The sequence below is a fragment of the Lygodium microphyllum genome, chromosome 23 (genome assembly GCF_053477565.2).
Source record: "Lygodium microphyllum isolate KBCC chromosome 23, Lygodium_microphyllum_v1.1.10, whole genome shotgun sequence".
Taxonomy (NCBI): Eukaryota; Viridiplantae; Streptophyta; class Polypodiopsida; order Schizaeales; family Lygodiaceae; genus Lygodium; species Lygodium microphyllum.
Window position 1 is genome coordinate 9,055,353 of NC_141157.1, and position 13,992 is coordinate 9,069,344.

A 13,992-nucleotide genomic window follows, 5' to 3' on the forward strand; every position below is an offset into this window, starting at 1 on the left:
ATTCTCCTGTAACAATACAACCCCTATGCCTCTACCACTGGCATCACACTGAATGGTGAATTCTTTCAAAAATTTTGGGCAAACCAAGATGGGAGCTGAGGTAAGCAATTCCTTGAGCTGATTAAAGCTCTTATCAGCTATGGTATCCCATAAAAAGTCCTCTATCTTAAGCCTATCAGTCAAGGGAGTTGCAATAGTGGCATAATGCCTAATGAATCTGCGATAGAATGATGAGAGACCAAGAAATCCTCTAAGTGAAGTGGTATTTGTAGGTGTGGACCAGTCTTTTATACACTGCACTTTCTTAGGATCAGCCCTAATTCCATCTTCACTAACAATGTGCCCCAAGTATTCCACTTTTGTCTGGATGAAAAAACATTTTGTCTCCTTGGCAAAGAGTCTATGCTGCCTCAATACATCAAACACCTGTCTCATATGCCAAAGGTGATCCTTCAATGATCTACTATAGACGAGGATGTCATCAAAGAAAACCAACACAAATCTGAAAAGAAAGGGTTGAAGTATTTTGTTCATTAAGCTCTGAAAGGTGACCGGTGCATTAGTTAACTTAAAAGGCATAACCAAGAATGATAAAGCCCTCGATCAGTTTGAAATGTTGTTTTGACATCATACCCTACCCTCATGCGGATCTAGTGATAGCATGACCGCAAATCTATCTTTGTAAAGTACTTAGCCCCCTTGAGCTCATCTAGCAAGTCATCTATGGGTAGAATGGGGTACCTGTTCTTCATGGTGATCTTATTAAGATCCTTGTAGTCTATGCACATCCTGAAAGATCCATCCTTCTTTTTTATCAATAACATAGGGGAAGCATATGGTGAAGAACTAGGCTCAATAAATCCCATATTTAGTAATTCTTTGACTTGTTTGGCAACTTTTTCTCTTTCACACCTAGACAATCTGTAAGGTGGCTTGTTCACAGGCTTTGACTGAGGCTCTAGATCTATGGGATAATCAACTACCCTATTAGGGGGTAGTGTTGTAGGTACTTGAAAGAGGTTCTTGTACTCTTCTAAAAGAGCTCTCAATGCTGAATTCTTTATTGTTTTAATGGACTGATCCGAATTTTCTTTATTTAACTACAATACAAAGATTTGGGACCGTCTCTTGAACTCTTTCTTGAGTTGTTTGCTAGTAATGAGCTGAAATTCACTGTTATTTTAAATTCCCTGCAAGTGAATGAGCTGTCCCGCATTGACAAACTCCATATACAATAAGAAAAAATCCATGGTTATAGTGCCCAATGTTTTCAGCCAATCTCAACCCAAGACAACATCTATAGGCCCCATTTCCAATGCAATTAAATCCATTTGCTATCCAAAATTTTCAACAAGCTGAACCTGAACATCAGGGCATACTTGAGTGCTAAATTCTTCATCCCAATTGGCAACTTTCACCTTCAATGGCTGCTGTAAATCAGTGGGAAAACACTTCAGCCTGTCCATGACTTCTCTATTAATGAAACTATGAGTTCTACCACTGTCTACAAGTATAAACACATCCTTCCCATGAGTTTTGCCCTCAATACGCAATGTATTAGGGCTTTTGGATCATGTCCAAGCATCCATAAATATGGTATAAACAGTGGCAGCATGTATTTCAACATGTGGTTCATTCTTTCCACCCATATCCTATGATACATGACCACCGGGGTCAAAAGGAAAAGAGTCAATAGGGTCAAAGAACTCTTATTGACCAAACTATTCATCAACGTCATCCGTTTCAGCAATCATCGTAAAAGCATGTGCATCCTCAAGGTCCTCCTCTGAGTCCTCAAATACCAACATGCTGTGAACCCGTGCCTTTGCATTTCTAAAAGCACATTTTGAGGCATGATCAACTGTATACTTCTCGCCGCACTTGAGACAAAGCCCTTTTTCCTTTCTTTCTTTATACAAATCCATGGGAATGGACTTTGGACTGCCAATGTTTGAAACTACTTTGTGGTCTTGAGGCATTAAAAGTGGGGTATGTGGGGGATCTTAGGAGTGTTGAATGGCACATTACCACCACCATAACTTGCCCCAAACTGTCCCGGCCTTACAACACCTCTTTGTTGCCCAAACACTGGCTAAGATGCCCCTCTTTGCTGTCCATGCTGAAATGAAGCATCCCTGTGATACTTACGAGAAAACCTCTTAGCCAACTCAATAGCTTTGAACAAATTCGATGGATTTTGGGCTGAAACATTAGCCGAGAGTTGGGGATCCAACCCATACACATACTTGTGTAACTTGGCATCATCACTAATCGACTCGACATACATGGTAAGGTTGAGGAATTGATTTGTGTATTCTCTAACAGCAAGAGCACGCTATTCAAGGCCATACCATTGGCGGGCAAGCTTTTCTTTCTCCACTGGTGATACAAATACTTGCACCATGAGTGCCTTGAATGCTTCCCACAAGTCTACTTGCTAATTTTCTATTTTAATGTACCTCCACCATGTATGTGCAAATCCTTCCAAGTGGATGGTTGCAAAATGGATCTTTTGGTCATTACTACTACGGGGCAAGATGTCAAAATAATCCTTAAGCTTGGAAAGCCACTCTTCGAGTTCAGCTGGAGATGACGATTGACCATTGAATTTTGAGAAAATAATCTTATCTCTTAGCTCTCTTTCATGATTAGGTGGATGTCCCCATATATCCAAACTGAGGCTAAGCCATGTGGCCGCCCAAAAATGATCTATTGTTAGAGTAATTTTTGCCAAAAGATAGTTGAACTCGTATAGATGGCATGGGCCCTTGCGATGGATGGAAATTACCCCTCATTGCATTGTTCATGGGCTCCTCTTGCCTGTATGAAGGCTCTCCATAACTCACATATAAGCATCATACATGCACTGTTTGTTGCATTCATTGTCATAGCTGCATACATGATTGCATCTGTACCTAAAGATACATTTTAGCATTGATTCTTAGTCATACATCATTGCAAACACATCAGTGCTACATCAATATGTCATAGACATCAATGGCATCATCATGACATGCCAATTCTCATTGTCCCCAAAATATCTCTGCACCTACAAACAAGTTCGGGCTTCGAATCGCCGAGAGGTGGGCAAAGTGCCCCCCGGGCCGGGTTGTGCACCCCTTTAGGGTCATAATCAAAAGGGGGCTTCAAGGTTCCCTCTTTTGCTTCCGACTCACCTAGAATGTATACATGGCATATATTTGGTTTAATTAAACAATCAGCATGCTATGCATGGGAGCTTGAAAGTAATTCTTTTCATGAACTGCATGGACTTAAATTGGGAATAGGGGAAGGGCTTATCGAGCAGTGACTCACTGCTATCTCATCTCATTTACAATGGATTTCAGAGATTAGTTAATACTCAAACAATCATCACAAGTCAAAAGATTAGGGTGAGGCAATCACTAAACAGTAGTTAGTGAAAACTTTCAGCATAGAATTGACCATTTTCAATGCCAAAAAGCCTAAGAGAGGAGTGAGATTAAATTGGCAGCATGTAAGCATTGAAACCTTCAATAAAATGCATGATTGACTACTTGAATCTCTCCCAACAATAGGCTTTTTGGCTCAACAATAGGATGGAAATAAAAGAGAGTTCAAGAGTCAATTACCTCTTTGATTAGTGAAGAAGGGCTGAGAATCAATGGCCAATGTCCCAAGGTTGCTCTCCAATGCTCCAATTAGCTTGATGACAAAGCTTCAGCCAAGAATTGAGTCTTCAAGCTTGATTCTTCAATGGGAGAAGGAGGGGTTGAGCTTCAGTAGCTCCATGCATGCTTTGAAGGTCGTAGAAGAAGAATCTCCCAAAATTTAACCCCATAATGCCTTCACGTGCTCCAAACCTCTTCCAAATTGGTAGGCAAGCTCCATTGATGGCAAAGACTCCAATCTTTAAGCCACGTGATCCAATCTTGAAGGGAACTTGAAGAAGTTCAAGGTTCTTGGTCTATGGCTATGGCTGCCCCAAATGTCAAGCCTCCATTCTTACTTCCATCTTCAAATACGGGCTTCTTGATGCTTGCTTCTTGAAAGATTCTTGTAGGCATAAGCTCCTGGGCCGAAAAGAGGCAAAAGCCCTCAAGATTCAGTGAGCTTTGAGCAAAATTTCATGGCTGTCCATGGCTTGCACTTGTTAGGGTTTTAGGGATTAAGAGAGCTCAAGAAATGTGAGAAGAAGGCTTCATCCATGTCAAAACCACCTGCTGGAAGCTGGAGAAGAGATCCAAGATGGAGAAGAAGCTCAAGATGATGATTATTTGCTTAGATTGTAGCCCAAAATTTGCGCCACAAATCATGGGCGGTTGCTTGGGGACAGAGGGAGGGTCAAACCATTCGATAGACAGCTTGAGATGAAGGTTAGAAGCCCTGGGAAGCTCTAGAAAAGTCATGAAGATCATTGGAGGTGGAGTAGAGAAGATCTATGGTGTTTTCTCCTCCATGGAAGCTTGGCAGGAGCATGGGAATGAGGAGAGAGAAGACTCCATGTGAAAAGTAACCAAGACTAAACTCTTTCCTAACTCCTGTGACCATTGTCTTTAGAAATTTACCTTCAAATTTGGCCCAAAATGACCCACGAGCTACAAAATCCGATCTTCCAGCCTCTAAACTTGGTCCAAGGACTCCATTAATGCTCCTGACTGCTGTCCTCCTGGTCCTTCACTGCTCCTCCATTTTAGTATATGTCCCTATGTACCTGAAGCCTCTTGGATTTTTAATTGAAAATGATGGTAACTGAGCATATAAGGTAACTAAATGGATTAGAACTAGAGATCTGATACTACTTGTCAATAAGAGGATAGGGGGGAGAGAGAGAGAGAGAGAGAGAGAGAGAGAGAGAGAGAGAGAGAGAGAGAGAGAGAGAGAGAGAGAGAAGAGGAGAGAGAGACAGTGCAAAAGAGATAGAAAGACTACAGGAAGAGAGAGAAAGAGAGTGATGAGGAGAGAGAAAGACTAGAAAAGGAAAGAGAAAGAAGCCATGAAAGCTTGGAGAGAGAGGTGAAGATGAAAGGAGACTTGTATTATTATCTGATGGCGAAAAATCAAGTCCCTAACGCCTTATATACCAGCCAATGTAGCTAGTATTTCCCCATTATTAAATCCCCCTCTCTTACAGTTTCAGTGTACAATACAAAATCTACAACGCCACTGGTCACATGTCACATGGGTGACATTTTTGTGTTGAGTGCATCGACAAAATGCGCTCCATAATAGATTGTGATATCATGGCAAAGTTTGAGCAAGAGAGTCGATGGCATGCCACAGATCTAAATACAATAGTAGATGAGATGGAGTATTTTGAAAACTTACAAGTATTATCTTAGTGGATTACTGTAGCTTCTCCACGATCATATTCGATGTACAATGGTTTAAAGTGGTATTGAAAGGAGTTGGGGTAACCATTCAACAAGGTTTGTCATGATTTTTGGAAATAGATTTCGAGAAAAGATGGATGGATCTATGTGATACGTTTGTCCTATCGCATCATTGTGAACACATACATTACCTATTTTTTAAATTTTCCATGACACGAAATAGTTACAAATGTTAGTTCACTCTTATATGTGATATTGAACATGTAATCTTCTATCCAAATCCCCAACAACCTCAATGACCTTCCAGTATATATCGAGAGATGTGCCAGGAGATTAACATGGAGCTATAGGCCATGTCTTATTTGCATGCTTACTCAATTTGTTGATGATTTGATTTTAAGGGTACTTTAGAATATGTGCTTTAATTAGAATCCTTTTTTTAAGAGTTATATTATTGTGCTTTATCTAAATCCTTATATTGATTATGCTAATATCATTTTCAGTATGTGTGCACATTACCTTTGACGATACTTAGAGAGCAGGATGAGTCAAGGGATAATCGATGAGAAGTTGCAAAAAATATTCACACGTATGTCTCTGGATCAAATGGCCCGATTTAGAGATATGGTAGACCTATCACGGACATCATCAGGCCGTTCTATGAAGTCTACTTCAGCACACCTCGGTGCTTCGATTTCCAATAGATGAGGTCGATGCTCTAGATTGGCCCTAGATAGAGGGAGTGGTTATGGGGGTGCCACGGAGATGTGGATGTTGTGAACCTGCAGTCGGTTCTAGAGAGGGTTGCTACTCCTCACTCTTATACCGGTTCTAGAGAGGGTGGCTTAGGTGGGTGTTGTGAAGGCACTAATTTAGTGTCTCCGTCTTGTCGATCTACTGGATACTTATCACCTCCAAGATTTATCACACCTGTAGGGACATCTACTCCCATGACTTCGGGTTTCGCTCAACAGCCATTCACAAGTGGCACCCCTATGGGTACTACTCTGAGAGATACTACCCCTGCAAGTATGCCAAACATATAGATGACTGAAGCGTGGTTATATGTGGGAGAGAACACACCTTAAACATACCCTAGTAGGGTACAGATACCACATAGATGATAAGATAGGTGCTATAATCATGAATGATGAGGGGAGAAGGGTGATGTCTCGCATGAGAAAGTTATGTCAACAAGTATTTAGGCACAACATTCTGGACCATTGGAAGAATATACTTGAGGGGAGCAAAGACTATGTAGTGGCATCTTTGCATGAGGAGTTTCTAGTACCTATGGTGGTGGAGAGGTTTTCCATTGGGTGGATGATGGAGTGTATGCGTGCATACATGTCACATAGATGATTAGATGCATATAAGGCAATTAAGAGTGGTGTCTCAAAGCCCGAGTGGCCAGATATAGACGATTGGTGGAGACTCAGAGAGGAGGCTATTGATTCTTCAAGACGATGGCAACAACAGTGAGAGGCAACGAGGACACTATATTGGAGGCAAGGGTCATGCATCATCTGAGGAGTGGCAGCAACATTACTTATTTGGAGGATTTTGTAAGTTTTCTTTTATTTATTCTTGTTTTCTTATTTAGAATATCACTTGTACTAACAATCTTGTTTCTAACAATGCTATTTTATTTTCTTTGCAGCACTCCATCATAAACTGTGTTCCCACAAGTTTGGAGACTCGATATGCAAAGAGACACGGTCTTACTGCACTTATCGATAAATTGTATGGGTACAGTAGCCTAATAAGTCAATCCTCTTTCTTGTTTGCAGTCACTAGTTTTGTTAATGATGCATTATGTATAGTGGACTAATGTTTGGTTGTTCATTTTGTAGAGTTCGTTCGACGCTCCTTTGCATTGGGATGAGCTTTCAGATGGCGTGGGTCTATTGCACACGCTTGAATTCATAGAGTGCATATATTATTTTTTGGTCTTGTGATCTATGTAGGCCTCTTCTATGTAGCATTCCTTAGATATACTTATCATCCTTTGCATAAAATCTCACTTTGTAATCTTTTCAAATAGATTTTCATGTTTGTTTTGATTCTCCCCTCTCCATGGTTCCATGTAATTTCATGAGTTGTCAGCACAAGTCTTGTACTTATTTTATGAGTTATTAGTCTCGTGATTTTAAGTAGTTTTTGTGCCTGTCTTGATGACGATTGTGAATCTAATATGTAATTGCTTTGGAAAATATTATATAGCACATGGTGCTATGGATAGTAGGGCAACACATTGCCCTGCCACCAAATTTTTTTCCTTTGTAACCGTTACTATTTGCATCACTAATTTACTGCATGTGTTGCTATTTGCAACGTAGTTAGCAGCAACACTATCTGCGACGTAGAGACGCCTATATCGACACTTTTAGCGATGACATGGGCAATTTTTGTACGAACATTTGCATTGCTTTGAATATCGGTATGTTGCCTGTATCTTATAGTGTAAGCCCAAGCTTGTATATACACCCCTATTGTGAAAGGATCTTGACTAGATTGGAAGAGGTGAAGCTAAGGTGGATGCTATTGAGAGAATGGATGAGACTTGCACTTCAATTTTAGAAGTATCGAGGCTTTTGGGAGCTTATGTATTTTATCTCATATGAATTCCACATTTTGCACATATTACAAATGCCCTTTATTAAGTGTTGAGAATGACACAAATTTTAGCGGGATAAAATGCGCACAAAGGCAATAAGAAAGCAAAAAAGGTCACTGCAAATAGCACCTATGTTGAGAAAGGTTAAGTATACTGGTGGAAGGACCATCATTATTACCATTGTATGCTACAAGGTTTGGGGCTAAAGTGTTGAACGAACAACAAAGAAGGTATGTACAGATCAAAAGAGAGTTGTGGGGAGCGGTTATAGCTTTAAAGTGTGATAAATAGTATTATATTGGAGCTTCAATTATTGTAGAGATAGATTGCTTACTCCTTCTTGGTATGATTACTTGCTATTCACTTTTGACATTACTATGCTTCAATGGATTGTCTACATTAAGTCCTTGAATCTAGAGTTTCAACATATAGTAGGAAAACACAATCCAATGGCTCATATGATTTCAAGAGTGAGACATGAGGATGAAGAAGATGTCTCTCCCCCTGCTCTTGCACAAGTAGATCAACAAAGTATGCTAGGGTTGTTCTAAAAGCACTTGAAACCCAACCCTACATACACATCTTGAGTTTCTTGGGCTACTTTGCAAATCCCCATCATCTTGGCCCTATGCTTCTTTGTTATTAGATGGCCTTGCCCACCTTACAATCATTCCCCCTATGCACCTAGCAAGCCCAATAAACCACCACGACATTGAAAATACAGGCCCCCACAAGGAAACATAAACATGAACCTTAGGCCCATGCTTCTTCTCTTGTTGCCAACCTTTGTGGTTTTCATCATTATGAAACGAATATTTGACACACCTTGTGCTTCCTTGTAGACCTACACTTCCTAATCTCTAGTTGCTTCACACCTTCCTCATTGTTGATGGTGATTTGGCCATGGAGGAGGTGCTTCCCTCTCCCTTGCAATGCACACTTCTTAACTTGTATCCTTCACAATGGTCACCTCAAATGTGTTCCTCACTAGGCCATATGAGCTTCATGGGCTTAGGCGGGAGAGACCAACATACATGCTAAGTTGAACCTCGATAGAAATGGTGATAGAGATAGCACTTTGCTGTAAATGCCCAATGGAATGCACATTAGTTAGGGTGGCAATGAAGGGTAAGCGCCCTCTACCTTACGTGAATATCAATGAGGGTGGCAATAGCAAGCAAGCATGTGCAAAAAATAACATGTCCCTCCTTTTCTCCACCCTTGTGCCATCCCTAATTGCAACATCAAGGATGTGTACCCACCCTGATTACATGTGGTGGGGTGCAACCATGCCAAAGCCAAAATTGTATGTGACTATGCCATAATAATTTGATTCGAACAGCTTATATGCATGGCAAATGTATCATATAGAGTGGTACATTAATGCCATGTCAACCCACCCCTAGTTGTTGGGTCTACTTGTCATTTCATATCCCTTGCTATCCTTTACAATTTGCATAAATCCCAACATATTGCCAAGTGCACATCCCATATGCCCACCTTTTTTCCTCCTCAACCCTATGCCATCGATCCTCTTTAAAAGTCACATTTAAGATGAGGTGGAAAATTGTGCAGATGTCCATATACCAAACCATAGCGTAATGCAAATGTCCATATACCAAACTATAGCGTGAATGCCCATCCTGATGAGAGGCCTATTTAGTAGTAGCCAAAGGCCATGGAATCACATTCATATGATGGATGAGATCTCAAGGGTGGGGATATGATGTGAAAGGGATTGAACCACAAGCAAAAGTATCCTGAACAAAATACTAACCAACTTACTCACATCACCCAACTTGTGAAGGGATATGAATTTGCAAGATTTTGGATTTGAACAAGGATGCACCAGTGTGCAAGAGCATTGCCCTTTTTTTGGAGAGAGAGAGAGAGAGTGTGTGTGTATTTTCTTTAAATTTTTAAAATAAATTCTTCTCTCTCGAAAAGCAAAATGTCCACATATTTCAAGGCTAAGTGAACCTCTTAACTGAAATTAATACCGGGTAAATTTTTTGAGAGCTGGACCACCTTCTCATTACCGGACTATTGTATAGGCATATGCCTTACAGACACCAAGCATCCATGCCGCGGCCCGCCTATTAATTACTCGATATTATTATCCAGGAAAGGCTCTCTTGCGGATGAATGTGATTATGTAAAATCCGGCCTACCTAATGCGGACAAGGCGGAAAATGTTTCCTCTCTTGCGTGTTTGCGGTGCCCCGTTAATCGGCCACGTCATTGCTTTCGGCAAACAAGCAAAGGATCGGTCGGCCTTGCGTTTTCAATGAACTTTTCGCCCCTTCCATCTTTTGTACCCCCCCTTGCCCCCTTTCCTTCTCTCTCTGGTTCTCGTAGCTTCATGCGCGCTTTCAGCTCGTTCGTCGTCGCAACCTTTCACCACCTCATAACCGTGTTCGACCGTCGTTCTTCATCTAACAGGTCTGCGTCTGCATACATGTAGTTGATTTTGTTTTTCTTTTGTCTGAAGTCTGCTTCCTGATAGATGTGCCCGTTTTGTAATCAACCGATAAGTCTCCTGTTTTTCAGTGGAGACAGAATTTTGTTGGTCGAAGATGGGTTAAAACGCACAGAGAATGCGGTAGCTTTTCGGGTTGACGTTTTCCAATCCATATATCTCATACAATTTCTGATGCTTGAATGTTTTGGGGAATCGGCCTTATGACGCAGTCAAAAAGCGTGCCTGTACTTTGTATTTGTTATAAGTAATAGAAGTTTGTTGTTAATGTTCGATTGTTATTGTAAATGAGGCTGGGTTTTCTTCTAGAGTGTGTATCAGCAGGATTGGATTCTTATCGCAAACGAGGCTGGGGTTTCTTCACTAGAGGTCGAATAGGGAATTTTGGAATATGGATAAGGCAGCCAAAATGTGGGGATTAAACCTTAAAATGATTTTGGGGGGGGGGGAAGCTGGCTTTGAAACTAAGAGTTTTTCTTTGGAGAGGTTGAGAGTCCCAGTTGGGAGCACTTTGCTAAGTGCAAGAATATCATTTGTTAATTTTTAGATGTTCTTCGACAACTTTTGCTTTGGACTTGCCTTTGCTAAGGCTGTCTCCTTTTCTTCAAATCAGATCTGCAAGGGTTCCCTTTCACAGACACTTCCAGGTGTTTGGCAGATGGCTGTAAGGGCTTAGGACAAAAAATATTGTGGACTCTGTGATACATAGCCATTTGGGACGAGGAATGTATCCCTTGGAAGTCTACCGGGAAAGCTAAGAGGAACGTCAGCATAGGTGCTTCGAATTAAGGAATCACTTCGATCACATTTTGGTCCATGGTTGTTTTTGCTGGTTGTAAACTGTAGGTTTTATGATACTGATAGTTATAGCCTATTCCATTTGTATTTCTTGTTTTGTGAAGGTGAAGTATTTAGCAACAACTGTAAGGATCCATAAGGTGGAGCTGTGGGAGCTCTAGAAGGAGCTCTAGAAGGTCGAGTATATCACAGATTTGCAAAGATGGTAACAGATGATCCAATTCTTGTGAGATGGGGTCTGCATGACTTGCTAGAGGGCTATTCAAGTACAGCTGTTGGCAGGACCAGCGTTCAAACTAGTGATCATGCTCGAACTGAGTTTTTTCAGCCCGGAGAATCATTCTCGGTTCAAGACTACAGTACAGTTGAAGACGATGAAGTAATAGCCCATGCTCTTCAAGAAGAGTCTTTGAAAGAAGCTGCAGAAGGATCTGAGCAGCTGCCTGACTGGTATCAGTGGACAACTCACTCTGGTATTATCTCTAGTCTACTTTGTTGAACAATTTTATATGCTCTAGAGGAGGATGTCTAAGTGACTCAAAGTGTGACATACTTGCCCGCTACAGAGCATTCAAGATTCTTATGTACGTGCACTCTTGACTTCAGATAATTGGCCTATGGAAGAAGCAACTCGAAGTACTAATTGCGACTCAAGTTCCAACAATGATTATGAATCTGGACCAGAAAGCGATGATGGTACTGCTCCTGAAATGTCAGAAGATTTTGCAGCTTATGATGGAGAAGTTGGGAAACGCTTGACTCACATGGATTCTATCCCTGTAAGTTTCAGTCTTCAGAATCATTATTCTTTTTCATTTGAGTTTTTAATGTGTTGGAAAAACTTGGACTGAACTTTTTTATATAAGCAACATCTTGTATTATCTGTACGTGGGTTATCTAGATTGCTGGGGAAATTGGTGAGTGAATATATTGTCAAGTGTTAGAGAGACTTATAAACCACCTTCTTGCAGCATGTACCCAAGATCAACGGAGAAATACCAACTATTGATGATGCATCTGATGCTCACAAGCGGCTGATTGACAGGTTGAGAGCTTCTCATACAATCCCCACCAGTCTTATTCTCATTCTTCCTTTGATTGCACTGCTCTTTAACTTGTATTGGCTTGCTGATGAGGAGTGGCTGATGTGACTTTGTTCTTCATCTTTTTACACTTTCTTATAAAGAATGTTGAAATGAGCTCTATCCAAAGAGAGGATGTAGTTACATGGTGAAAATTATAAATAAGTATATAAGTTAGCCCATGCTCATAGCCCATAGTTAGCAACTTATGAATTTTTTTTACATTGCAACAATCGAATTGGAATTTTAGGACTTAAAAGGGTATAGTGCATTGCCTAAAAAACATCAATTGTAATAAGATTAGATTATTGAGTACGAACAACGTGCTTCAAACACATTCAATAACACTTTTTTTTTGGGGGGGGGGTAGGGAAATGGCTTGTAGTGTTAGACTAGGGGTTTTGTACCTTTAGGTGTAGCCATAATTAAACCTAAGGTCCTTGGCTCCTTTTATCATTAGGAACTTTTACAAATGTGTGTTCCCCATCTAGTAAAGACATATCCAACATCTACATGCAAGTGAAGAAAAACCCATCATGGCCATTTGTCAAGCTCTCATCCAACTTCAATCGAAGGAATGTAGCCCAAAACATATTATTGAATTAGACATGGATAATCTAGTTGCTATTAAATATACCTTGTTTTTGTTGCATCCACATGTGTCACAATGATTGTGATCGCAACCATAACTAACTTGTCAAATATGGCATTCCAAATATCGAGTAATAAGTATATCATGGCACACCATGTGTACATTTGAAAGGTTTTTGTTGATGAGAAATTTAGAATGGTCAATGGTAAAAAATGAATTTTAAAGTTGTGCATTTCATGAAAAATGAGTGATGTTAACTATAATGTTTTCATACTCTTAATTTTCCTATCATTACAGTATTGCTTTCAATGTACCTCAAATGATGGTTCTACCTTTCAAAGTACAATGTCCAACTTCGGGGCCATTTAATGCATAATCCCTAACATGGATGATCAAATTAGATCCAGTGAGACAATACCATGTTCAAATGTATGCATACATTCATTAGGATTGGGTAACTAATTTCATTTTTAGGGAGAATCATTGATACAAATTGCAGCGATATATGCTCAATAAGTATGGAAAAGACACATTACTTGCCTTATGTTGGATAGCAGACATTAGAAATGTTTTGATGTATTGATTGTTACTTCATTATTGGTGTGCATAAATGAGTATTATGGTGTCTTACACTCCCACTTTTACAGTTTCATTGATGGATATTATATGGATTTGTCATCAGTAAATTCATGTGTAAGGCAAAGTCATGGTTTTATTGAAGGGCATCTTCTCCTTGTGCTTGCATACACCACTCGTAGGAAGTACATATCAAGTGAGTTAGAGATGAGGATGTTGATAATCCCCCTTTCCTTATGGCCACTCCATCCATTGGATAGGATGGAGCACTTGTACTTGACCCAACCGGCACGCACGGGCTCAAGCAACTTGTCAATTCTCTCTCTCTCTCTCTCTCTCTCTCTCTCTCCATCAAGATGAGACGGTCATGGAAAGTTGGTATATGATGCATATTTAGACTGAAAGTTTAAAATGTACGTATCTTAGTATAGAAACCTCATATGAGGACTCTAGTACTATTTTGGTAATGTGATCAGAAATTGCATTAGAGCTAGTCACTGATGAGTGAGCATAGGTTATGGTGGACCCACATAGAG

At 40.3% G+C, this 13,992-nt stretch overlaps 1 protein-coding gene across 6 annotated transcripts in view; it reads left to right on the forward strand.

Moving 5' to 3' along the window:
• The first annotated feature begins 10,171 nt into the window (after nt 1–10,171).
• LOC148015862 (OVARIAN TUMOR DOMAIN-containing deubiquitinating enzyme 12-like) overlaps nt 10,172–13,992 on the forward strand; it is a 73,857-nt gene continuing 70,036 nt past the window's right edge. For 2 of the 6 annotated variants that reach the window (XR_015688014.1, XM_087663585.1), the window contains exons 1-5: nt 10,185–10,371; nt 11,022–11,183; nt 11,311–11,679; nt 11,813–11,985; nt 12,178–12,251. Coding sequence is in view for 5 of the 6 variants with exons in the window: in XM_087663585.1 (XP_087519711.1) it covers nt 11,409–11,679; nt 11,813–11,985; nt 12,178–12,251 (518 nt within the window). In the remaining variant the exon portion in view is untranslated. Of the gene's footprint in view, nt 10,372–10,488; nt 10,544–11,021; nt 11,184–11,310; nt 11,680–11,812; nt 11,986–12,177; nt 12,252–13,992 lie in introns of all 6 variants that reach the window. The other 4 variants (XM_087663586.1, XM_087663587.1, XM_087663589.1 and 1 more) reach the window with 4 other exon arrangements.